Below are 26177 nucleotides of genomic sequence, written 5' to 3' on the forward strand. Positions count from 1 at the left end.
ACCAAACTCATCCCCCTTTTAAAGCAACTTTTGAGGTTTTGTTTACTACACACAAAACAATACTGGGTAACTATTGAACCAAAGTAATGCTTGGTTAATTTAACACAGCAAAATGGGTTGATTATTTTACCCAAATGCTGGGTTATATCAACTACTGTGCTGGGTTAATTCTAACGCATAACATGATTTATTTTACCTCACCACATTTGTTTTTCAAAAATGGTCATTTTAATTTTCTATTTAATTAACATTTTGTCTTTTTTTCAGGTTAAAGTGAAAAAAAATGAAAAGATGTTTTGACCTGAAAACATGAAAAGGCCTTTTGATGAGATAGAATGAATTAACACAGTACTTTGTATACATCAAGTAAGCAGTTTAACTACTTGAATACCATACACTATTAAAAAAAATAATCAAAGATTTGGTTATGAAAACCATGCACACTACCAGCCAAAACTTTGGAAACGCCTTCTCATTCAAGGGTTTGTATTTATTTTAATTATTTGAAACACTGTAGATACCAAAGACATCAAAACTATGAAAGAACATATATGGAATTATGTAATTCACAAAAAAAGTGTTAAACAAAGCAGAATATGTTTTATATTTTAGATTCTGTAAAGTAGCCCCCTTTTTCCTTCATGACACTTTTGCACACTCTTGGTATTCTCTCAGTCTGCTTCATGAAGTGGTCTCCTGGAATGGTTTCTAATGAACATGAGCCTTGTCAAGAGTTCATTTGTAGAATGACTTGCCTTCTTAATGTGTTTGAGACCATCAGTTGTGATGTTCAGAGGTAGGGTTAGCACACAATGGATAGCCTTATTTGACTACTGTTGTAATCCAGATTATGGCAAAACCATATTATTTCATAGTTTTGATGTCTTCAGTATTAATCTACTATGTTGAAAATAATTAAAATAAATAAAAACATTGAATGAGAAGGTGTGTCCAAACTTTTGACTGGTAGTGTATGTGAAATAAATGTTGGAGATTTAGAAAGAAAGTGTATTTTCAAAATGCCCTTAAACATATTCATACAAACATTACTGTGCCAACACCATAACACACCCTGTAACTACAGGCCACTGTGCGAACAGTAATTCTTGAGCGAGGTCTGAAGGCCCTTTTTGGATGAATTAGACGTGATTAAGTTGAATAAAAGATGTGCAGTCTTATATATTCTTAATTCCAAACAAAACTATGCAGACCCATGGTGTCTGTTTCAGTAGTCTGATTGGGTAAACCCAGTTATTGTTGGGTATACCCAATCAGACTCTGTCTGTCTTTAATTTGTTGCCTTCACCAGTATGTTAAAACCTCTCTTAGGAGTCACTGACTTTTTTTTCAATCACAGAGCTCTAAGATCCCTCCTTAGAGATTACTTCTCAGTGTGCAACTTGAAGCAGCCTTCCTGACTGCTCATGGCACCATTGTCTTTCATGATGCACTGTGTCTTTGACTTTGTACTATATCACCACTGTTATGTTACTGTGATTCATAGATTGGATGGAAGAAAAAAAAGGCACTTTCAGAAAATGATGGAGAATTTTCCTTGTTTTATTGTTGCATGATGATTTTAACAATGAAAACATCTGTGAAACATTCAGAATCAAACAAACCATGGAGGTATATACAAACCACATTTTCCCAATATCATCCTTTAACTAGACATACACATTCCTCCAAGTTTAAACAGCAACTCAGTAACTTATAGCTGAAATACAATTGGAGCGACATTGGAAACACGCCCTTCAAAATAAAAGCACAACATAGAAATTTCCAACAACTTTTGTTTCCTGGCACACATCCATGATCCACTGAAATGCGTCCATGACTCTCCTAACAGTTACAACCTAATGATTGAAAACCAAAGTTTTAAGAGACTCTAAAATTTTAAATCAATTGTTTTTGCTACTTTAAGACAGATTTCCAAAGGCTTTAGAGAAATATTCATGGGAAAGCAGAATTGGTCAAAAAGTTTATATTGCAGAAAGACAGAATATTAGCTTTAGAGATCATTTTTGGTATTTCTTATTTGAATCAATGCATACAACATTCGTCATTGTGAGTTTTTGTAATGCTAAACACCATCCCTAGAAGGAGTTTGCACCTTTGCTCTTGCTCCACCCGTTACATCCACCCCTGCTGCTACTCCTGCCGCTGTCCCTAATGCTATGCCTGCCACCAGTGCCACTGTTGGTCCCCCTTGGCTCATTAATTTCATTGCTCCACCAAGAAATGCTCCTAGGACCGCCCCTGTTGTAACCCCAGCAAATTTCAACATCTGCTTTCCAAAAACATTGGCTTTGGCCTTTTGTGTAATCTCCTCTGGTGACTTGTTTGCAGACGATTGTCTGATGTCCGCTTCTTCTTGCTGTATGTCTCTTTTCACCCCTTGCAGCATCTCATTGGTATAGCAGCCTCCTTTGTTCACTTGGATCATCTCATCTATAGTTTTGAGCAGCTCTTCCACCTGGACCTGGTTGTTTCTGTATTCATCCTCCTGGTTTTTCTTCCAGTATCTGTTATCGAAAACATGGCACCGGCCTCCGCACTTCTCCACCAGATTTCTCAGACCTTCACATTGTCCTACGAACTGCTCGATCTTCTCTCCCTCACTGAGCTGGTCGCCATGTGAAAAGAGAACTACGGCGTATTTCAAAGCTTCCTCTGAGAAATACTGATGCAGCTTTTCAATGACAGCCTGCTCCTGCTCGGTGAACTTCTCCACTTTAAGCACGATGAGGAAGACATGAGGCCCAGGAGCGCACTCTGTGATACACCTCACTATCTCAGGCTTCATCTCTTCATCAGATCTCTTCGTGTCAAAGAACCCGGGGGTGTCGACCCACACAATGCCTCTTCCATTGACAATCTTTGTTTTCGCCTCACATTGGGTCGTACCAGAATTGGCTGTGGTGTCGATCTTGAACAACCTCTCTCCAAAAATGGTGTTGGCGAGGCTGCTCTTCCCAGCTCCAGTTTTTCCCAGGACGACTATCCTTCTTGTTGATTCTGAAAGACAAATATGATGCTGTGTCAGTGAAATGAATTTCTCAGGTTCTTGAGAACCTATGAGAAACATTGCTGCCGAGTAATGTAGTACGTACATTGTTCTAATTTTGCTTCAAGTGCAATTGTCACCTGCTTGCAAGCCCTGGCCAGTTTTCATGTTGAGCTCATTTATCCAAATTATTGAATATTTACCCAAGGGTAGTCCTGGGAAAATTGGTGTTTATAGATAATAATAATAATAATAAAAATAATAATAATAATAATAATAATAATAATAATAATAATAATAATAATAATAATACTATAATTAATAATAATATACAATATCATACTATAATAATAATAGTAATAAAAATAATGCTATTAATATTAATAATTAAATAATAATAAAAGATTAAATAAATAACAGAATAAGAACAACAAATATTAAAAAAAAACAAAATTATTAATAATAATGCTTTTAATAATAATAAAATAATAATAATAATAATAATAATAATAATAATAATGATGATAATAATGATGATGATGATGATGATGATGATGATGATGATGATAATAATAATAATAATAATAGACTTTATTTATATAGCACTTTTCTTAACAAGTTGCTTTGTAACAAAAATGCAGATACAAAAAAAAATATTTATTTTATTTATTTATTTATTTATAAAATAAAAAGTAGATAAAAGCAGTAACGGTAGGACACTAGAAAAACAGGACATCAGAAGATAGAATTCAGAAAAGGGTCCCTATAAAAGAAGGTTTTGAGAGACGATTTAAAAGCAGTTAAGAATGTGGACTGTCGTATTGTTTATGGCAGAGAGACACACAGTATTTGGGCTTTTAACTGAAAAGGCCAGGGCACCTTTAGTTATAAGCCCGGACCTCAGAACTTCCCAGTATCCACTAATCTGAGAGCATACCCAGGCTCTTAGTGGGTCAGAAGTTATCTTAAATAATTTGGAGCAAGTCCATTTATTATATTTTTATTTTATTTGTATGCCTTATTCTTATGCCTTGTACAAAGAGAGCACAGTTTACCAAAGTCAAATTCCTTGTGTGTTCTAGCATACCTGGCCAATAAAGCTGATTCTGATTTTAAGTTTTAAAAGTAATCAACAAAATCTTACAATCAATACGATAAAAAACGGGCAACCAATGTAAACTGGCAAACACAGGAGTGATGTGTTGGTACTTTGTTATGCCTGTTAAAAACAAGCTGCAGCATTTTGAAACAGCATGAGTCGGTGGAGGGAGCTCTGACTGATACCGGTAAAAATGCATTACTAGAACGAGAAAAAATATCAGAGGGAGATGAAGGATTTTTGGGTCCACAATGACAAAAGATCCTAAGTGAGTGCGTTTGCATGGACTTGAGTATCCTAGTTCTGATCAGGTTTATTAAGCATTTCCTGTGTTGGTGCATGTAAATATCATATCCTGATTCTAGAAACACGATTTTTCCAACCATGATGAACTCTGAAAGAATACAGGATACTGTTGCATGTACAGTATATGCCTCACCCCCGTTTCTGACACCTGCAGACTAATTGCATGGGCATGGGAATGGCCAAACAAACAAACAAGGCAAGAGTGTCTTACTTCTGGAGCTGCAAAGAAACTGAGTTCTGTCTGTGTGTCTGTCTGTCTCACCAGTAATGGCTGTGCAGAGTTGAGGACATAATAATGATATTTGCAGTTGCTGTCTTCTTCGGTCACTGGAAATGAGGTAGATACGCCATATCTGCATCGCAATGCTAGGATTTAAGAGCGCTCTGCCCACAATAAGACACAACGGCCTCATTTCTCTCAGATTCTCATTGACTTCCTGTTGGCATTGATTCTGTGGTAAAGGCCTTTTCTTTGACACTCATGAGTTACATGTCAGCAGTGTCTCTGCCAGGTACTTTCCTGACTAAACCTGCTCTTCATAGTGACTATTTTTAATCATTGCAGTGAATGTAAAAGTGAAACTTTAAAGTTTGTATTCTTATTTTTAAGAAGAATATCAATGGTTAGCTTTATTGGCCAGGTATGCTTGAACACACAAGGAATTTGTCTTGGTAAACTGTGCTCTCTTTGTACAAAGGTATAAGAATAAGACCTACAAATAAAAAATATGATTATAGAAATAATAACATCAACTATAAACACAAAAGAACAAGAAATAGACATGACTAGGATTTTACCATATAAAAAGTGTGTTCCGTGTGTGAGAAGAATCACTGAAAATAAATAGTCATAACTCACCGTCCATGCTGTGGAGAGTAGACATGAATGCAGAGTTCCAAAAACACTCAACTCAGAAGGATGTTTGGGCGGTGTTTATTTATCTGCGTCTTGCTCTTCTTTCTTTTCTCACCTGTTTTTCTTTTTTACCTGTTTGACTCGTTTCTTGGCAGCAGACTAATGGATTGATAATATAACACAATGCACTTCTATTTTTATTTGTGCGTGTGGACCTGTAACCAGTTCTGTTGCATGTCAGAAAGCTCCACAGCTCTATTATTATACAAGTGAAGTGTTATTGTTTTCTTACATGAAGCCAGATCAAAACAATCAGAGTACTGAACTAGAGGCATAAAGACGGGGATGACCAGATGATATGTCCGGATTGCCCTATTTCCAATCAAGCGGCAACCTCTGGCTTCAAACGATGAAGCCCATGCGGAAGTGTTATAAACTGCAATACATCGAGAATCTACTTGAGGCTGGCTGCAGAAACACCAGAAACCACATAGACACCAATTCAAAACAGATGATCTTTGCAGCATTAATAAATATGTTTAATCAATCAATCAATCAATCAATCTTTATTTGTGTAGCGCCAAATCACAACAAACGTTATCTCAAGACGCTTTTACAAACATAGGAGGTCTAGACCACTCTATGTCAAATTATGAACAGAGACCCAACACCAAGACAGGGTAAGACTCAGTCTGACCCCACCTTAATCCATCATGAGCATTGCACATTGCAGTATTTAGCTAGTTACAGTGGTGAGGAAAAACTTCCTTTTAACAGGCAGAAACCTCAGGCAGAACCAGACTCATGTTAGACAGCCATCATGCCTCGACTGAGTTGGGTCTGGAAAGACAGATAGAGGGGAGTAAGAGAGAGAGGTGATAGTGATGAGACGAGTCGTAGAAGCTGTTGCCGCTGGAGTCCAGCACGTCCGTATCAGCTGGAGTCCAGATCGTCCACAGCAGGAGGACGTCTACGGCAGCTCAGAGGAATCTACGAGACAATGGAGCTCAGGGACTCCAGAAAGGTCTATGGTTAGTAACTTTAATGGGACAGGCAGAGTTAAAGTAAGTGATGAAGGGGTTGGGGGGAAGAAGGTGAGCTAGGATCCCAGTGTGTCAGTGTGCCAGTTCCCCCGGCAGTCTAGGCCTATAGCAGCATGACAAAAGCTGGTCCAAGCCTGATCCAGCTTAACTATAAGCTTTATCAAAAAGGAAAGTTTTAAGTCTACTCTTAAAAGTGGAGAGGGTGTCTGCCTCCCGGACCCTGACTGGTAGATGATTCCAAAGGAGAGGGGCCTGATAACTGAAGGTTCTACCTCCCACACTACTTTTAGAGATTTTAGGTACAACTAGCAAGCCTGCATGTTGGGAGCGTAGAGTTCTAGAGGGGTAATAGGGCACTATGAGCTCTTTAAGATACGAGGGTGCCTGATTTTTAAGGGCTTTGTAGGTTAAAAGAAGGATTTTAAATTCTATTCTACATTTTATTGGGAGCCAGTGTAGAGAAGCTAACACTGGAGAAATGTGCTCCCTCTTCCTAGTTTTAGTCAATACTCGAGCTGCGGCGTTTTGAAGCCTGGTTCAAACGGCTTGGCCCTCCGAAGCTAATCTCTTGGTTTTTGCCCAAATAAGGACATGACTGACTTGACTCCCAGTGGGGCACACATAGCTGTTGGCTCGGAGGCTCAAACCCCGCCCCTTTACATCACACTCTGCCTGGTTGAGTTCCGCATTTCCAACATGGCTGCCACCGTCGATTGGCTTCCAAACAGTGCTCAGGAACAGATGGGTGACATCACGGAAACTACGTCCATTATTTATACAGTCTATGTTTCCAATTAAATGTGGGCTTCAAACAATTCGCAAACCACCTTTTTCTTCTTTTACTGTTTAACACAGTGCCTGGTATTTTCATAACTGATGCCATTTGTGGCTCTTATTTTGTTAATTACCGACTGTTTTATTTAGATTTTTTTAACCTTAAGGTGTTTTATTCCTCACACATCTCTTTTAATAGTCTACTTTCTCATTTTTCAATGTTTAAAACACTTTGTAAACGTGTTTTGAAGTGTTATGTAAACAAGGTTTATTTTTATCATTATTATTCTTAATGCTATTCATATTATTGTTTATACTATTATTATAATTATTACTATTATCATTATTATTTTTAATACTTTTATTATAATTGTTATTGTTAATTTGTTACTATTATTATTGTTTATACTATTATTATCTTTAATATTTTAAAAACTATTACAATCATTATTATTGTTAATACGAATATTATGGTAATTATTATTATTTTTATAATTATTCTCAAATTGTTATTTTTATCATTTTATCCTCAGGTAAAAGTTTTCAATTTGCTCATTATTTTTCTTTATCTTTCTAAATTGTTATTCACAAATATTTCTTACTTGCATTTCCTGGTTAGCTTTGGCAAAAGAAAACACTTTGTTCAGTATGAAGTGAAGTTTGAGGTTCAGCCAACAAGTAATAACTTATTAAATATGAAAAAACATGACCATCTCAATGACACAAGACAAAAACAAGACCATGTAAAATACTTTGTCAATACAAAGATCTTTAATAAATCAACATAGATACACCAGATAAAGAATACCAGATATAAAAAAACGATTACATTTAATTTTTCACTTTTAAAAGTCTGTTGTGTTGGTCTGTTGTTTTAACGTCAACAGATTCAAAATGAATTACATGCAGAACAGGTTAATGTCACATTATGTGAAACCCAACATTAAGACTGGCAGCCCAAAACACCCAAAATGTTACATTGATCAACACTAACAGCGTTTAGCAGGAGAAAGTAATAAAATCGACAGCATTCACAAACAATTTTAAGATATTTTCAAAAACCCTTCAAATCAACTCTTGTTAGCAAACTTGTCAAATTTGACTCAGGCATTTAAATTTGATCACCACCTTTGCAAAAAGTTAATTCTATCTACAAGAAGATAGACATTTCCTTTCTGCAAGAACCTCGGCTCGTTATTCATTTCCCTTTTTTAATTTGAAGCAGTGATAGTCCCCCTGTAACATCATTTACTTCATCATAGACAGATTTGGCTGCTTTTATCGCTGCTTCCTTTGGTGTCTCTGCTTCATAAGCGGCAACAAATCCTGCACCCCCTCCTATCACTGCTCCCACTGCAGCTGATGCCACCCAAGTTTTAACTGATGGTGCTAATGGACAATTTTTTCCAAAGGTTATTCTCACCATCATTGCCGCACCAAGGAAAGCTCCTATCAGCGCACCTACTATTACACCTGTAAATATAGTAAGAAGCTTTTTCCAAACACTGTGTTTAGCCTTTGTCCTGATCTCTTGCTCTGACATGCTTCCTGATGACTGCTTAATGGTTTCCATCTCTTGTTGTATCTTTTCCTCCACTGCTTGTAGCGTCTCATTAGTGTAGCAGCCATTTTTGTTGTCCTTGATCATCTTGTCTATCACCTTGAGCAGCTTCTCTACCTGGACCTCGTTGCTCCTGTATTCATCCTTTTTGTTCCAGTACTTGTTATCGATGACAACACAGCGGCCGCTGCACTTCTTCACCAGATCTCTCAGATTCTCATTCTCATGGATGAAATCTTCAATTGTCTGTCCCTCTTGGAGCTGATCACCATGAGTGAAGACAACTGTTGCATATCTGAAGGCTTCTTCAGAAAAGTATCTCTTAATCTTATCGATGACAGCCTGCTCGTGTTCACCAAATTTCTCCACTTTCAGCAAAATGAGAAAAGCATGAGGCCCAGGAGCGCACTCTATGATACACCTCACTATCTCAGGCTTCAGTTGTTCTTCAGGTGTGTTGGTGTCAAAGAAACCTGGAGTGTCGATCAAAGTTAATCTTCTCCCCTTGACAGATTTGGTTTCTGCTTGACATTTACTTGTTCCAGATATGGCAGTATGGTTGACCTTGAACAAATCCTTTCCAAGTAAGGTGTTAACCAGGCTGCTTTTCCCTGCTCCAGTTTTTCCCAGGATGACAATTCTCCTTGATTCTGAAAGGATAAAACGTCCTGTCATTATACCATACATTTCTCTTTTGGTTGCGTTCATGTATTAGAAGACACTAATAAGCTCATGTCATAACATGATATTACATATTTTACATGGTGCCCCAACATTTTCTGAACTGAAGTTGTAAAAACAAGTTAATTATCACAAAAGGGTTAAAAACCTCAGATATTCAGTACTGAGGTCAATACTAAAAAACACGTTGACTTAAGATTTCAGGCTTCTTGGTTTGTTTACTACACAATGAACTTATGTAACTTACATATTGCCTCTCAAATCACACCCACTGAAAAGACTGTCTGTTATTAAATCTGTACACAACAAAACAAATCTTGATCTTAACAAGTGCATCCAGAGATGTTTCTGAGTTTGCTGGGTAAAAGCCTTTTTTTTTTTTTTTATACATGTTGCTCTTTCCTGCCATCTAGGGGCGGATAAAACAAAGTACAATGGAGTTTTGTGGTGGTTCAATTTTCTGTTTCCAGTTAGTTGCCGCCTCTCTCTCTTTTTCTCATTATCTCTCCTTCACAGTCCTCGTGTGTTAAGTCTGTTTCGTTTTTATGTTGGGGGAGGGGAAAGAAAGTTTCAAACACTTCCATATGACAGAAATTTTTATACCGTCGTTATACAAAGTGCCTGGGCTAATTCATATTTTCTTGAAGAAAACTTAGGAGAGAGAGTAGGCATGAATAAAGAAATTGGACGTTTTTGCTAAAGAGAGAGAGAGATTGATAAAACAAAGTAAAAAGTAACATTTCACAGTTTTAAGGATAGTTTGTCATAAGTGCGTTTCCTTGAAGTGGGATTTGAGATAAGAGAAAATAGTTTCAATAATTAGTTAAAAAATTAAGACTAACTCACTGTCCATGTTGTTTAAAGAAATGTTAGATAGGAAGAAAAACTGTCCGGATCATCCAGCTCGTCTTTGTCCTCTTCGTCTGTTCAACAGCGATTGACTGCTTTACTTTAACTTTCAATTTGACTTGTACAGGGTTTTATCCCCCTCCCCCTTGTTTTTAAAGAAACATTAACAAAATGCTGCCGGACATGTTGAAGGAAAACGTTTGAAAGTGCATTTTCTTATAGAATTGTGTTTGTGAAGAAATCAACAGAGTTGAGAAAAAGTGTTAAAACATACAGTTTATAATTGTCCAAGTGTTGAGCTTCACACTGCGGCAGCAATACATTTACAGTTAAGTTGGGAAATTTGACTTTGGATTAAAGAAAATATAACACTATGGTTTTATTTAACGGTTAGCAATTCTTTTCAGACATTTAGTGGCCTGTATCTTCTTTATTGGCAACAGGTCAGTGGTTGATACTTGGCTTTTATTACCTGTCCAAAAGAAAACACTTTGTTGAGTATGAAGTGAAGTTTGAGGTTCAGGCAACAAGCTTTAACTTATTAAATATGAAAAAACATGACCATCTCAATGACACAAAAAACAAGACTATGTAAAATACTTTGTAAATACAAAGATCTTTATTAAATCAGCATAGATATAGCAGATAGAAAAAAAAAGATTACATTTAATTTTTCACTTTTAAAAGTCCCTTGTGTTGGTCTGTTGTTTTAACGTCAACAGATTCAAAATGAATTACATGCAGAACAGGTTAATGTCACATTATGTGAAACCCAACATTAAGACTGGCAGCACAAAACACCTCAAATGTTACATTGATCAACACTAACAGCATTTAGCAGGAGAAAGTAATACAATCAACAGCATTCACAAACAATTTTAAGATATTTTCCAAACCCTTCAAACCAACTCTTGTTAGCAAACTTGTCAAATTTGACTGAGGCATTTAAATTTGATCACCACCTTTGAAAAAAGTTAATTCTATCTACAAGATGAAAGGACTTTCCTTTCTTCAAGAACCTCGGCTCATAATTAATTTCCTTTTTTTAATTTGAAGCAGTGATAGTCCCTCTGTAACATCATTTACTTCAACATAGACAGATTTGGCTCCTTTTATTGTTGCTTCCTTTGGTGTCTCTGCTTCATAAGCGACAACAAACCCTGCACCCCCTCCTATCACTGCTCCCACTGCAGCTGATGCCGCCAAAGTTTTAACTGATAGTGCTAATGGACTATTTTTTCCAAAGGTTATTCCCACCATCGTAGCCACACCAAGGAAAGCTCCTATCAACGCACCTACTGTTGCACCTGCAAGTATAGTAAGAAGCTTTTTCCAAACACTGTGTTTAGCCTGTTTCCTGGTCTCTTCATCTGACATGCTTCCTGATGACTGCTTAATGATTTTCATCTCTTGTTGTATATTTTCCTCCACTGCTTGTAGCGTCTCATTAGTGTAGCAGCCATTTTTGTTGTCCTCTATCATCTTGTCCATCATCTTGAGCAGCTTCTCTACCTGGACCTTGTTGCTCCTGTATTCATCCTTTTCTTTTCAGTACTTGTTATCGATGACAACACAGCGGCCGCTGCACTTCTGCACCAGATCTCTCAGATTCTCATTCTCATGGATGAAATCTTCAATTGTCTGTCCCTCTTGGAGCTGATCACCATGAGTGAAGACAACTGTTGCATATCTGAAGGCTTCTTCAGACCAATATCTCTTAATCTTATCGATGACAGCCTGCTCGTGTTCACCAAATTTCTCCACTTTCAGCACAATGAGAAAAGCATGAGGCCCAGGAGCGCACTCTATGATACACCTCACTATCTCAGGCTTCAGTTGTTCTTCAGGTATGTTGGTGTCAAAGAAACTTGGAGTGTCGATCAAAGTTAATCTTCTCCCCTTGACAGATTTGGTTTCTGCCTGACATTCACTTGTTCCAGATATGGCAGTATGGTTGACCTTGAACAAATCCTTTCTAAGTAAGGTGTTAACCAGGCTGCTTTTCCCTGCTCCAGTTTTTCCCAGGATGACAATTCTCCTTGATTCTGAAAGGATAAAACGTCCTGTCATTATACCGTACATTTCTCTTTTGGTTGCTCTCATATATGTGAAGACACAAAGAAGCTCATGTCATAACATGGTATTACATACTTTACAACATTTTCTGAACTGAAGTTGTAAAAAACAAGTTAATTATCAAAAAAGGGTTAGCTATTCAGTACTGAGGTCAATACTAAAAAGACACATTAACTTAAACTTAAGGCTTCTTGGTTTGTTTACTACACAATGAACTTATGTAACTTACATATTCTCTCTCAAATCACACCCACTGAAAGGACTGTCTGTTATTAAATCTGTTCATAACAAAACACATCTTGATCTTAACAAGTGCAATCCAGAGATGTTTCTGAGTTTGCTGGGTAAAAGCCTTTATTTATTTTTTATACATGTTGCTCTTTCCTGCCATCTAGGGGCGGATAAAACAAAGTACAATGGAGTTTTGTGGTGGTTCAATTTTCTGTTTCCCGTTAGTTGCCACCTCTCTCTCTTTTTCTCATTGCCTCATTCCCCCCTCCCTTTCCTGTCCTTCACAGTCCTCGAGTGTTAAGTCGTTGCTGTTTTTATGTTGGGGGAGGGGTAAGAAAGTTTCAAACACTTCCATATGACAGAACTTTTTAAACCGTCGTTACACAAAGTGCCTGGGCTAATTCATATTTTTGGGAAGAAAACTTAAGAGAGTAGGCATGATTACAAAAGGGACATTTTTGTTCAAGAGAGAGAGAGAGAGAGAGAGATTGATAAAACAAAATAAAAAGGAACATTTCACCATTTTAAGGATAGTTTGACATAAGTGCGTTTCCTTGAAGTGTGATTTGAGATAAGAGAAAACAGTTTCAATAATAACTCAAAGAATTAAGACGAACTCACCTTCCATGTTGTTTAAAGAAAAGTAAGGTCAGGAACAGAAAAAGTCTGGTTCATCCCGCCTGTCCTTGTCCTCTCCGTCGGTTCCACAGGGGTTGCCTCCTTTACTTTAACTGTCAATCTGACATGTACTGGGTTTTACCTCCACACCTTGTTATTAAAGAAAAAGTAACACAATGCTGCCGGACATGTTGAAGGAGAAAGTGCTGTGAACAGAACTGTGTTTGTGAAGAAACCAACAGATGAGAAAGTGTTAAAACATACAGTTTACAATTGTTCAAGTGTTGAACTTCACACTGTGGCAGCAAAACATTGACAGTAGTGACTATTGGTTCTAAACAAAGCAAGTACAATACAAATACAAGACAAAGTATACATAACATACATATGCCCCCCCTGGTGCCATTAGGTCGAAAGAAAACGTGCTAAAGTGCCCTCTTGGATTCAATTGTATTTGAGAAAACATAAAAAAATGCCTTCTATGGTGTCCTATCAGAGGAAAATGCATGAAAATGTGCCTATGTAAAAACAAAAATGCACAAAGTGCCCTCTGGATGCCCCTAAAGTGAATTAAAAGCAAACAAGTGCCCTCTGGATGCCCCTCAAATGTGTAAAAGCAAACAAGTGCCCTCTGGATGCCCCTCAAATGTGTAAAAGCAAACAAGTGCCCTCTGGATGCCCCTCAAATGTGTAAAAGTAAACAAGTGCCCTTTGGACACCTCTCAAATGTGTAAAAGTAAACAAGTGCCCTCTGGATGCCCCTCAAATGTGTAAAAGTAAACAAGTGCCCTCTGGATGCCCCTCAAATGTGTAAAAGTAAACAAGTGCCCTCTGGATGCCCCTCAAATGTGTAAAAGTAAACAAGTGCCCTTTGGACACCTCTCAAATGTGTAAAAGTAAACAAGTGCCCTCTGGATGCCCCTCAAATGTGTAAAAGTAAACAAGTGCCCTCTGGATGCCCCTCAAATGTGTAAAAGTAAACAAGTGCCCTCTGGATGCCCCTCAAATGTATAAAACATTAAATAGTGCCCTCTGGATGCCCCTAAAGTGAATTAAATGCAAACAAGTGCCCTCTGGATGCCCCTCAAATGTGTAAAAGTAAACAAGTGCCCTCTGGATGCCCCTCAAATGTGTAAAAGTAAACAAGTGCCCTTTGGACACCCCTCAAATGTATAAAAGCAAATAAGTGCCCTCTGGATGCCCCTCAAATGTGTAAAAGTAAACAAGTGCCCTCTGGATGCCCCTCAAATGTGTAAAAGTAAACAAGTGCCCTCTGGATGCCCCTCAAATGTGTAAAAGTAAACAAGTGCCCTCTGGATGCCCCTAAAGTGAATTAAACGCAAATAAGTGGCCTCTGGATGCCCCTCATATGTACAAACCCTAAAAAATTCGACCTCTGGATGCCCCTCAAAATGTATTAAATGAAAAATAGTGCCCTTTGGACACCCCTCAAATGTATAAAAGCAAATAAGTGCCCTCTGGATGCCCCTCAAATGTGTAAAACATTAAATAGTGCCCTCTGGATGCCCCTAAAGTGAATTAAATGCAAATAAGTGCCCTCTGGATGCCCCTAAAGTGAATTAAATACAAATAAGTGCCCTCTGGATACCCCTCAAATGTATAAAACATAGAAAAAGTGTTCTCTTGATGCTCATTAGATGTATATAAAGTTGAAAAGTGTCATCTGGATGCCCTTGTAGTTCATTATGTTCTTTTAATGTTAATTATGTAATATAACTAATAATATAGAAATGAATAAATTCTTATTTTTTTTCCCCATTTCATATTTCAATTTCTATCACAAATAGTCTCATTAATACTCACCAGAATCCAGGAAATGAAGTGTTAGCTGCTCAAAATTTCCTGAGGGAGGACTCCAAGACCCTTCTCATATTAACGCTGCCTCAGTACATTTAAATTCACCATAAACTGTGAGTACCAGGTGCTTGAAAGGAGCTGCCCCTATTTTGGTTTTCACCCCTGCCCCTCAAACAGCATGAGTACGCCACTGTCTAGAAACACTTTCTCAGGTTAACTGGCACATTTTTCGGTGAACTGAGTGTACATTAAAACCATACAATTAATACTTCATTTCAAAAACCTCAAATGTGTGATAAGATATGACATATGGTGATTAAGTGGAGAATCCTCATGGTTCTCGGACATAGCCATCATTACCACCACTAAATGAACCGTAGAGACCATGTTCAAACTTAGAGACATGCAATGCAGGTACTTTTGCACCAAACTATACGAACAGTTTACGGTCTTTGAGATCAGACTTCAGATAAGAAGAAACTTTATTTTTTTGCTAATTTGCTGACTTCAGAGAAAGAGTAGTGAGTAAAGAGAGCATTGATAGAAATGTAGCAGAGTCAAAAGTACGATTTTCATCTTTCAAATGTCGTTTAGTGAAAATAATAAGTTTTCCAAAGAAATAATACTCAAAGTACAGATACCCAAAGACTGTACCTAAGTTCAATACTTAAGTGCATTTGCTCTGTTACTGTCCCCCGCTGCTTGTGAGTGTATTTTCCCTGGTGTTTCTACATGTAGTCTATTGTGTTTCCTGTTCTATTTTGTAGTTCTTGATTCCTGTGTGTCTGGTTTAGTTTTACTTCCTGCCCCTTGTGTGTTTCCCTTCCTCTAATCTGATTGCACCTGATTAGTTTCACCTGGGCCCTGAGGTCACACCTGTTGCTCTTTAACTAGTGTACATTTAGTTTGTGTGTTTCCTCCCTTGTGTTGTTGGATCATTGAGTCTTTCTCGACTGCTGTGCTTTAACCTGCGTTCCTGCACCCTGTGGTTCCCTTGTGTCTTCATTTGGACCTTTTGGCTTTTATCATTCTTGGACATTTAAAGTAAAATTTTGTTTCACCTTTTTTTGTTTTAGTGATTTGTTTCTTGTACACACAACACTGTAATTCACTTTTAAAATAGAAGCAAGTCAAGTTTAATGGTTTAGACATGAAGTACAACCTATACATGTTTAGCACATCACAATACAGTTGGTAATCACAAACACATTCATAGAATACTACATGGCACAAGAGTTGATGTGTCCACTGTTAGGAACATAGGGCAGTGAAGTCCATAACAACGGATTATACACCTCATTGCTGCATTGTCCTACTTAAAACATGGTCATTTGTGAAAGAAGTAAAAATCAGACAATATATGTTTAATATGTTTCACACCATGCTCTAATAGGGCTCAATCTGGTTAAGGAATATTCCAAAGCGACTTATTCCTGGACAGAAGTTCAAATAACAACTAGCCTACTTCAGTCAGACAACTCACGTTTAAATTGCTTATTGTAGCAGCAAATACATATAACATGTTTGCCGCCCAGGCTTCAGCCTCATCACTCCCTGCAGATAAGTTTACATGCAGACATTGAGGAGTGATGAGCAAAACATACCGAACACAACCCAGAGCCTGCAGGTGGACGCTGGGGTAGCGGTAGGGCTGGGTATCACCAGGTCCCTGGCGATACAATACTATCACGATATTTTTCCCACGATAACGATACCATCACGATACAGCGATTCTGCGATAATCGATATATTGCAAGAAATATCATCCACGATACATCACGATATCTGTGTCACTGAAGAAATTCAGAGTGTATTGACTGCACTGAATCCATTTCACAGGAATTACAAAACATTGTCAATCAATTTCACATGAACGACAGCCAAGTAAAACAAAGTATCTCCTGCACATATGGTCTAACAGAAGCCCTCAATAGGCGGCCCCCGCCTATTTATGGCCCCCGAACTGTTATTCCTTCACTATATGTTTTGGTCGGGTCAGCAAGTGTATACAGCGACTTGTCTCCATACTAACGATAAGCAGACAGCATGTTACTGGGTCACTTAGAGTTCACTGCTGCTAGTGCAATTTTTAACTTTAACTTTTGTTTTCTCTGCCATTTGCTAATCCTCCGCCTTGCACCATTTTCTTTTTCTTCTTCTTTTTATTTCCTTTCAAAGAGTACTCTACCGCAGCACCCACTCTTATTCATGCTAAGCGCCATCATGTGGAGGCTTGAAGTAGTGACTCTGTAAATCAAAATTGTAGCAGGCTTTTGTGAAGAGAATCTGTTTAGAACGGCTGCATGTTTATTGTTTAAATATTGATATTTGGCGCCAGTGTATCAATAACGTATGGCAAGACGAAATATCGCGATATATCGTATCGATATTTTGGCACACCCCTGGGGATTAAAGAATATGCAGCAATAGGAATACAGGGCAGCAGAGGCGTTGACAGGCAGAGGGAGAGATGGGAGATTTCCCAGTTTAAATAGACCGCCAAATTGAGAGGCAGAGGGCGTGATTGGATGATGGTTATGAGAGTGGGACATGTGTATAGCAGTGTAGCTCAAATTGTCTGCCTGAACTGGCTCGCACGTGTCACTCCATTAGTGCAACGGTCGGCATATATAGATAGATAGATAGATAGATAGATAGATAGATAGATAGATAGATAGATAGATAGATAGATAGATAGATAGATAGATAGATGGATAGATAGATGGATAGATAGATAGATAGATAGATAGATAGATAGATAGATAGATAGATAGATAGATAGATAGATAGATAGATAGATAGATAGATAGATAGATAGATAGATAGATAGATAGATAGAAATGGGACATATACCAGGATCATATATTCACATGCAGCTGAATAATACTCAAAATAAAATTCAAGCAATAAGGAAACACTGTCTACTGCAAATCTCAATAAATTATAGGCTGAAGCAGTAATCTAGCTCCATGGTTCAAAACTTGGAGAAGCAATGATAAAGTTTGTCATCAGGAGGTCATAATCTAGCCATCTGATTTTTCTTGCTTTCCATCAGAAGGAATGTCATTACATAATTCACACAAGTTGGATTGTTCAGAGTCTAACAGCACAATCAATATCACTGACATTACAAACAGTAGCAGAACTTCAGATGTTAGGAGAATGGTTCCAAGCATGTGTACTTGCACACCAAATGAAAGCAGCAGCATTGATAAGAAGACAACCACCAGCAATGTAAGTCTGTTTCGTAGCAACCAGGTCCTAACATATTCTATACACTGAAATATTTTTTTTGCCACCCAAATTATTACTCTTACTCCAGTGGTTGGAATTGGTTTTCCAGCTGCAGCCATTACTGCTCCTACCACTGCTGCGGGTGTAGCTGGTGCTGCTAATAACACAAAAATTAAGAACAGTAATAATACTTCAAATATAAGGAGAAGGGTTCCAAGCATTCGAACTTGCACACCAAATGATAACAGTAGCATTGAGTAGAAGACAACAACCAGCAATTTAAGTCTGATATGTTGTGACAGGGTCTTTAAAAATTCTATCAACTGATACATTTTTAGTGCCACCCAAATTAATACTCCTGCCAAGGATACAGCTGCAAGTAGTGTAACTGTTACTGCTGCCGATATTACTGCCGCTGTTGTTCCTGCTGTTGTTCCCACTGCTGCTGTGCCTGCTGTTGTTCCCACTGTTGTTCCCACTGCTGCTGTGCCTGCTGTTGTTCCAACTGTTGTTCCAACTGTTGTTCCAGCTGTTGTTCCAGCTGTTGTTCCAGCTGTTGTTCCTGCTGTTGTTCCAGCTGTTGTTCCAGCTGTTGTTCCTGCTGTTGTTCCTGCTGCTGTTCCTGCTGCTGTTCCTGCTGCTGTTCCTGCTCCTGCTGTTCCTGCTCCTGCTGTTACTGCTGCTGCAGTTGCAGTTACTGCTGCTGCAGTTGCAGTTACTGCTGCTGCAGTTACAGCTCTTGCTGCTGCAGTTAGTGCTCTTACTGCTGATGTTAATCCTGTTTCTGTTTTTCGTGCTTTTGTTTTTTTCTCTGCCGTATTTGATTTAGCTGTTCCTTCTTCTGGTGTTTGTTCTTCTGGTTTTTGTTCTCGTTGTGTTTCTACTCCTGGAGTGTCTGCTTCTTGTGAGTGTTCTTGTGTTTCTGGAGATTCTGTTTCTTGTGTTTCTGTTTTCAGTGTTTTTTCTGCTGGTGTTTCTGTTTCGGGTGTTTTTAATTCTGTTGTTTCTGCTTCTGGTATTTTTGTTTCTGGAGTTTCTTCTTCTGGTGTTTCTACTTCTGGAATTTCTTCTTCTGGTGTTTGTACTTTTGGGGTTTCTTCTTCTGGTGTTTCTACTTCTGGAGTTTCTGTTTCTGGTGCTTCTTCATCTGGTGTTTCTTTTAGTTGTGTTTCTTCTAGTGGTGTGTCATCTTCTGGTGTTTCTTCTTCTGGAGATTCTGTTTCTGGTGTTTCTTTTTCTGGAGTTTCTTCTAGTGGTAAGTCTTGGAGTGGCCTTTCTTCTTCTAGTGTTTTTACCTCTGGTGTTTCTTCTTCTGGAGATTCTGTTTCTGGTGTTTCTGTTTTCAGTGTTTCTTCTGCTGGTGTTTCTGTTTCGGGTGTTTTTAATTCTGTTGTTTCTGCTTCTGGTATTTTTGTTTCTGGAGTTTCTTCTTCTGGTGTTTCTACTTCTGGAGTTTCTTCTTCTGGTGTTTGTACTTTTGGGGTTTCTTCTTCTGGTGTTTCTACTTCTGGAGTTTCTGTTTCTGGTGCTTCTTCATCTGGTGTTTCTTTTAGTTGTGTTTCTTCTAGTGGTGTGTCATCTTCTGGTGTTTCTTCTTCTGGAGATTCTGTTTCTGGTGTTTCTTTTTCTGGAGTTTCTTCTAGTGGTAAGTCTTGGAGTGGCCTTTCTTCTTCCGGTGTTTTTACCTCTGGTGTTTCTTCTTCTGGAGATTCTGTTTCTGGTGTTTCTTTTTCTGGTGTTTCTTCTTGTGGTAAGTCTTGGAGTGGTCTTTCTTCTTCCTGTGTTTTTACCTCTGGTGTTTCTTCATCATGTGTTTCTGTTCTTGGAATTTCTGTTTCTTTCGTTTCTGTTTCGGGTGTTTCTACTTCTGATGTTTCTGTTTCAGGCGGTTCTGCTTCACGAGTTTCTTCTTCTGGTGTTTTTACTTCTGTAGCTTCTTCTTTTGGTGTTTTTTCTGTTTCTGGTGTTTCTATTTCTGACGTTTCTTCTTCTGGTGAGTCTTCTAGTGGTGTTTCTTCTTCTTTTGGTGTTTTTTCATCTTGCATTTCTGTTCCTGGAATTTCTGTTTCTTGTGTTTCTACTTCTGGACTTTCTTCTTCTGGCGTTTCTACTTCTGTTGTTTCTGTTCCTGCTGTTTCTGTTTTCGCTGTCTCTTTTTTTCCTGTGTTTGCTGTTCTTGCTGTTACATGAGCTAATATCTTTGCCACTGTCAAAACTTGTGCACCACCTGGACATAGTTTAATAGCAAACCTAAGTGGAAAACTATTCATGAACCGATAAGCTACAGCTGTCATTCCTTCTTCTGTTGCTGTAACTTTCTCTTCTGCTGTTCCTGCTGCTGCTGTACCTAATGCTCTGCCTGCAGATGTGGTTCTTGTTGTAGTGATTCGAAGCAATGATTCTGCTACTTCCATAACTTCTGCAGCAACTGGACATAATATCTCCAACGCAGTCTTTAGAGGCATAGCATGTCGTGTCATGAAGTCATAAGCCCCAGCTGTTATTCTTTCTTCTTCCATGTTTTCTCCTCCTTCTGTTCCTGTTATTTCCTCTGTTTGTATTCCCCCTGCTATGAGAGCTTCTGTTTTGATTGCTACTTTTTCTTCAGATTCTTGTTCTGTTGCTCCCTCTTCTATTTCATCCTGAGTTTCTGCCCTTCTCTCTTTTTCTTCATCCCATTCTTCCCCAGTTTCCTGTGAAACTAAATCCATAGTCTCATAGCAAGCTTCTGGCGATGATTTTACTGCAAGACTTGTCGATTTGATCAACCAAAAGTAGGGTAGCCTGCTTTTAGTCTGTCTGTTGTCTCCTTGTGGGTTATTTCTAACGGAAACTCTTTTGCTTTCTTTCCCCATTTCTTTCTTCACTGTTTTTTTCATCTTATTGACACTATGACGTGACATTCCACCTTTTCCATTTACTTCCACACCATCTTCATCAGCCTCTTGTCCTGGTGATGTCACTGTATCCTCTTCTGCAGCTGTTCCCTCCTCTGATCCTTGTCTTGCTACTTCACTTTCAACAACAACAAATTGCCCCCAGCGGACTTTCACCGAGGATTCTGCTGCTGGACCTGGGTAGTGCCCCCTCTTGTTCTCTGTCACCATCTTGTCTAGTGTGTTGAGCAGCTGTGCCACCTGGAACCGGTTACTTCTGTAGGTGTCCTCTTCATTGTTCTTCCAGTGAAGCATTTGTGTATTTTGCTGATAAAAGCCTGCTCTTGCTCAGTGAATTTTTCCACTTTGAGCACAATGAGGAAAGCTTGAGGAGCCAACTCTGAGATGAACATCACTATATCACACTTCAGTTCCTCTTCAGTCCTCCTGGTGTCAAACAAACTGAGAGTGTCAACCAAAGTGATGCGTCTGTTAATGACAGATTGTGTTTCTTCTTGAAACACACTTGTTGTGGATTTGGATGAGTGTCCTCGGTCGAACACGGTGTCTCCAAATATGGTGTTAGCCAGGCTGCTCTTTCCAGCTCCACTGTTCCCCAAGATGACAACTCTCATTGTGCTTGACACTGAAAAACATTCAAGTCCATCAGTAAGTATTTTCATATGTTGTCTTTTGACTGTTGAGACACAACCCCAATTCCAAAAAGGTTGGGACGCTCTGTAAATTGTTGATAAAAACAGATTTGCATAGTTTGAAAATCATTCAAACCCCCTTATATTAAGTCAAAAATAGTGCCAAGACAACACATCAAACAATGAAAGTTATATTGTTTCATACTAAAAATTACACTCATTTTGAATTTGATGCCAGGAACATGTTCAAAAATGTTGAGACAGGGACAACAGAACACTGAAAAAGTAGTGTAATGAGGAGAAACGTCTCCTGACTAGCGTAATTTTCAACTGGTTAGTAATAGGCTTAGTCTCTCACAAGTAAGAGGGGAAGAGGTTCACAACTCCACGTCTCCTGCACTGCACATAGTTCAGAATAATGTTCCTCAGCATAGCACTGCAAATAATTCGGGGATCTCATCATCTATGGTATATAATATAATTTAAAGATCATTTGAGAATCTGGAGAAATGTCTTTACAAAGGGGACAAGTCTGACAACCAATAATAGGTAACATTGTTCTTTGGACCCTCAGGAAGAGGTGCATTAAAACCAGCCATGACCCTGTAGTGGAAATCACTGCATGGACTCCAAATCTCTTCAAAAAACCTATCGTCTGTGAACACAGTTTGCTGTGGCATCCACATATGCAGGCTAAAACTGCACCATACAAAGAGGAAACCATATATAAACATGATCTAAAACACTGGGGACCTCTCTGGGCCTGAGCTCATTTAAGATGGAGCGAGGCAAAGTGGAGAACTTTGACATTCTTTTTGGAAATCATGGACACCGTTTCCTACACTCTATAGAGGCGTAGGAAAGGCACCCAGCTTGTTATCAGTGCACAGTTCTAGAGCTAGCATCCTTGATGATATGGGGATGCATAAGTGATCATGGGAAGCTTACATATGTGGGGAGGCACCCTTAATGCTGGACAATATACAAGTTTTGGAGCAACATATGCTGCTATCCAGCCAATGCTCTTTGAAAGAAAGTATTATTACATCATGGCTGCATTGTAGAGGGTCAGGGTGCTAACCTGGCCTGCCTTCAGTCACTTACTTGTCACCTATTAAAAACATTTGGTGCATTATGAAACAAAAAGTCCAGCACTCCAAACTGTGGAGCAGCTGAAATCCTGCATCAGGCAAAGAATAGGACAATATTTTACTTTCTAAATTCAGAAACTGGTCTCCTCAGTTCCCAAACATTTACAGAGTTGTTGAAAGAAGAGGTGACGCAACACAACGTTAAACACGCCCTTGCTCCAACTCTTTTGGCTGGCATCAATTTTAAAATGAGCATATTTTTCAATGAAGAAAACCTTTCTCAGTTTCAGGATTTGATATGTCGCACTGTTTTCAGTTAAATGATCAGTTAAAACCATCATAATCTTTTTTTGTAACAGTTTTACACATTGCCCCAACATTTTCAGAACTGAAGTTGTACAAACAAGTAAATCATTTATAAAGGGTTAAAAACATCAGATATTCACTACTGAGATCAATACAAAAAAAAAACTTAAATTTCAGGCTTCTTGGTTTGTTTACTACATGATGTACATATGTTTTTACATCTTCCTGAGTCAACATATTGCCTCTTATATCACATCCACTGAAAGGACTGTGTGATGAGAAAATTACATGACAGACATAAGTTGTATCTCCTTTGCTCCACTCTCATCTGTTGTTGTTGAAGGGGGAATAATTCACTCTACGAATGCCAAGAGTCTTTTGACTCAAGATGCTGCCATCTAGGGGCAGATGAAACAAAGTACAATGGTGATGGTTCTCTCTCTCTTTTCCCCTTTTGTCTCCTTTTCTCTCCGATTTTTTTTTTCTTTTAACATCCTTTAAGTGTTAGGGATGCTTTATTTGTGTGAAAAGGCTAAGGGGTCATTTTACAAACAAGATATAAACATTGAAAATAATCATTATACCTCATGTTTATTAAATTCATTGTTTTTAATTCCCTTCTTCTCTGATTCCAAAAAGCTCCTGAATACATTACAATTTCATTATATTGTGCTTTTCACATCACCTCTACAGTTTAAGCTCAACTATATAATACATTTAGGAGCCTTTAATTATAAATTTGGTTGGATCATAATAGTTGGATTGCTTTACGATTCAATAAAAGAGTATATCATGAATACAGATTCAAAGTACCCTTAGCTTCCAGCTAAGCTTATGATCAATGACCTCACCCATGTGACTCAGCATTTCACACAGGCAGCAATATGCTTAACTACTGATCTGAGGAAATTAGCAGCCACTATCATGTGACATGTGTTCAGCATAATTTGCCCTTAATTTCAATAAATAACAATCAAAGGATTAGGATTAACTCACCATCCATGTTGTTTAGATCTGCCAGCTCACTGTTCTGTGTGTCTCTCTCAAGGTGGTATGACTCCTTTACTTTCACTTTTCATCTATGTATTCAGCCACACTCAGCAGAGATAGAAAAGATGCATGATGTCTCACTCCTCAGCAATTTACAACCCCAATTCAAAAATGTTTGGATGCTTTGGTTAGGAGAATTGTCATATTTGTTTGTTTCACGGTGTGCCATTGTTTTTTCAATAGGTGATATGTCAGGACTGCATGCAGGCCAGTTTAGCACCTGGACTCTTCTACTACAGAGCCATACGGTTGTAATATGTGCAGAATATGATTTGGCTTAAGCGTTCCTCTCTAGAGCGAGGGATGAGCTTTCCATGGTTTCCAAAAAGAATTTCAAATTTTGATACATTAGACCACAGGACAGTTTTCCTCTTTGCCTGTTGCCATCTTTTAGATAAACTGCGTTCAAAGACAATGGTTGTTGGAAGTGGTTTTGAGCCCATGCAGTGGTTTCAACTACAGAGTCATATCAGTGCTGCTTGAGAGCCTGAAGATCATGTAGTTGTTTTTCTTAATGCAAAAAAAAAGACTTTGACTCAAGACAAAAAGACAACTTTTGGTTGTATTTTGCCTTGTTTGTGTTTACCTGTCCCTGTTGCAGGTCTTTCTAATGCCCCACTCTGAGCAGAGATAGAAAGTACGTGTATGTGTATGTGTATGTGTCACACCTCAGAAATTCAACTTTGCAAAACAAAAAACAAAGCCCATGTGATGACGTCAGACATATTACCAACAATTCAATATGTCTAACTAAATTTTTCGTAGATGTTTGTTGACAACAAAGATGAATCATCATACCCCTATTCTAAATATGATGAAGTTGTTAGTTGGTCTGAAGATTTTGTGTCAGTTCAGATTGAAATAGTACATCAACTTCCTGATGGCTATTAAAGAAGTAGTAGAACATACAACTAGCACTAGCTTGATATTTTTGTCTTTCAGTGACAGTGCTTGTCAATTGCAATGTTGTAATGTATTCATCCTCTGCTGGACAAAGATTTTTGTGAATGGGTTGAAGAGTCATTTGTATATATATACTGCCATCACTGAGTCAAAGGTTTAAATTTGTCTATTTTTCTGATTTATATTTAACACTAGTAAGACAATGGACCAGTTAGGGCTACACCAACCTCTATTGTATCTTTTATTGTTTGTGCTGATCATCAAATGCTAACACACTTCACTTAATTGATGGACATGGTAACACACCTGTTAGAGATGAACATGTTAGCACTGTCTGTAGTGCTCTGTCACTTTTAAAACAAGCAACATATGGTCTCAACACATAAACGAACACTGTTGAACTTTTATAATGCAAATAAGTGAAGTTTAATCGTTCAGACAAGAAGTACAACCTATACATTTTTACATATAAACAAATTAAAATAGAACAGCACATTAAAATGTACAATGTTTCCATTAACAGGAGACCGCAGATTACACAATTGGAAAGTGGAGTCCATACATTTGAGATGATGGATACCTCAAATGGTGTAATACCACTTAAACCATGGGAATTTGTCAAAGAAAAGAAATCAGATTATACATTTACGTTCCACGTGTTCCACACTGTGTCCTCATAGCATGCAGAGCAACCGACGCTCACTATGCACACTGCACAATTCCTTAAGTCATCCAAACACACCAAACAGCTGTCAGTCTCTTGTGTTGACAAAAGTCTAGGCATAACTCTTCAATCCCAGACATGGTTATTATTAGGGATGTTCCACAGACACTAATCTCCTAGATGGAAATTTAAATTTGGACTAACTGACTAGACTGAAGTAAGAAAACAGTCCAAATTTATTAAACAAGGGATAACAATGGGGTGTGTGAACAATGTCAAATTGTTTTTGCCAAGTGTGACTAAAGATAGCAGAGCTAGCACCACCAGCTTTCAGTCCTTCTTGCAGGTTAACATCCATATACCTGTGCTGGTTACGCCAAGGAGGAGGTATCATACAGGAATCCCCTCATCTGAACTCCATGACCGCTCTTCAATCAATCAATCCATCAATCGATCTTTATTTGTATAGCGCCAAATCATA

The 26177-nt window shown here is 38.2% G+C and overlaps 2 protein-coding genes and 1 pseudogene across 2 annotated transcripts; all 3 read right to left on the bottom strand.

Moving 5' to 3' along the window:
• Nucleotides 1–2083: 2083 nt before the first annotated feature.
• On the bottom strand, nucleotides 2084–3088 carry LOC117807786 (GTPase IMAP family member 7-like). Its single transcript, XM_034677190.1, has one exon. The coding sequence runs from the start codon at nucleotides 3086–3088 to the stop codon at nucleotides 2084–2086; it is 1005 nt and encodes a 334-aa protein (XP_034533081.1).
• Nucleotides 3089–7837: 4749 nt separating this feature from the next.
• Nucleotides 7838–10269, bottom strand: LOC117807469 (GTPase IMAP family member 7-like). Its single transcript, XM_034676782.1, has 2 exons — nucleotides 10174–10269; nucleotides 7838–9296 (listed from the first exon to the last, which is right to left on the bottom strand). Exons 1-2 carry the CDS (start codon nucleotides 10178–10180, stop codon nucleotides 8284–8286), a joined length of 1020 nt encoding a protein of 339 aa, XP_034532673.1. The 5' UTR covers nucleotides 10181–10269; the 3' UTR covers nucleotides 7838–8283.
• A 685-nt stretch (nucleotides 10270–10954) lies between these two features.
• LOC117807787 lies at nucleotides 10955–12246 on the bottom strand (annotated as a pseudogene).
• Nucleotides 12247–26177: the final 13931 nt, after the last annotated feature.

The sequence above is a fragment of the Notolabrus celidotus genome, chromosome 23 (genome assembly GCF_009762535.1).
Source record: "Notolabrus celidotus isolate fNotCel1 chromosome 23, fNotCel1.pri, whole genome shotgun sequence".
NCBI classification, from domain to species: Eukaryota; Metazoa; Chordata; class Actinopteri; order Labriformes; family Labridae; genus Notolabrus; species Notolabrus celidotus.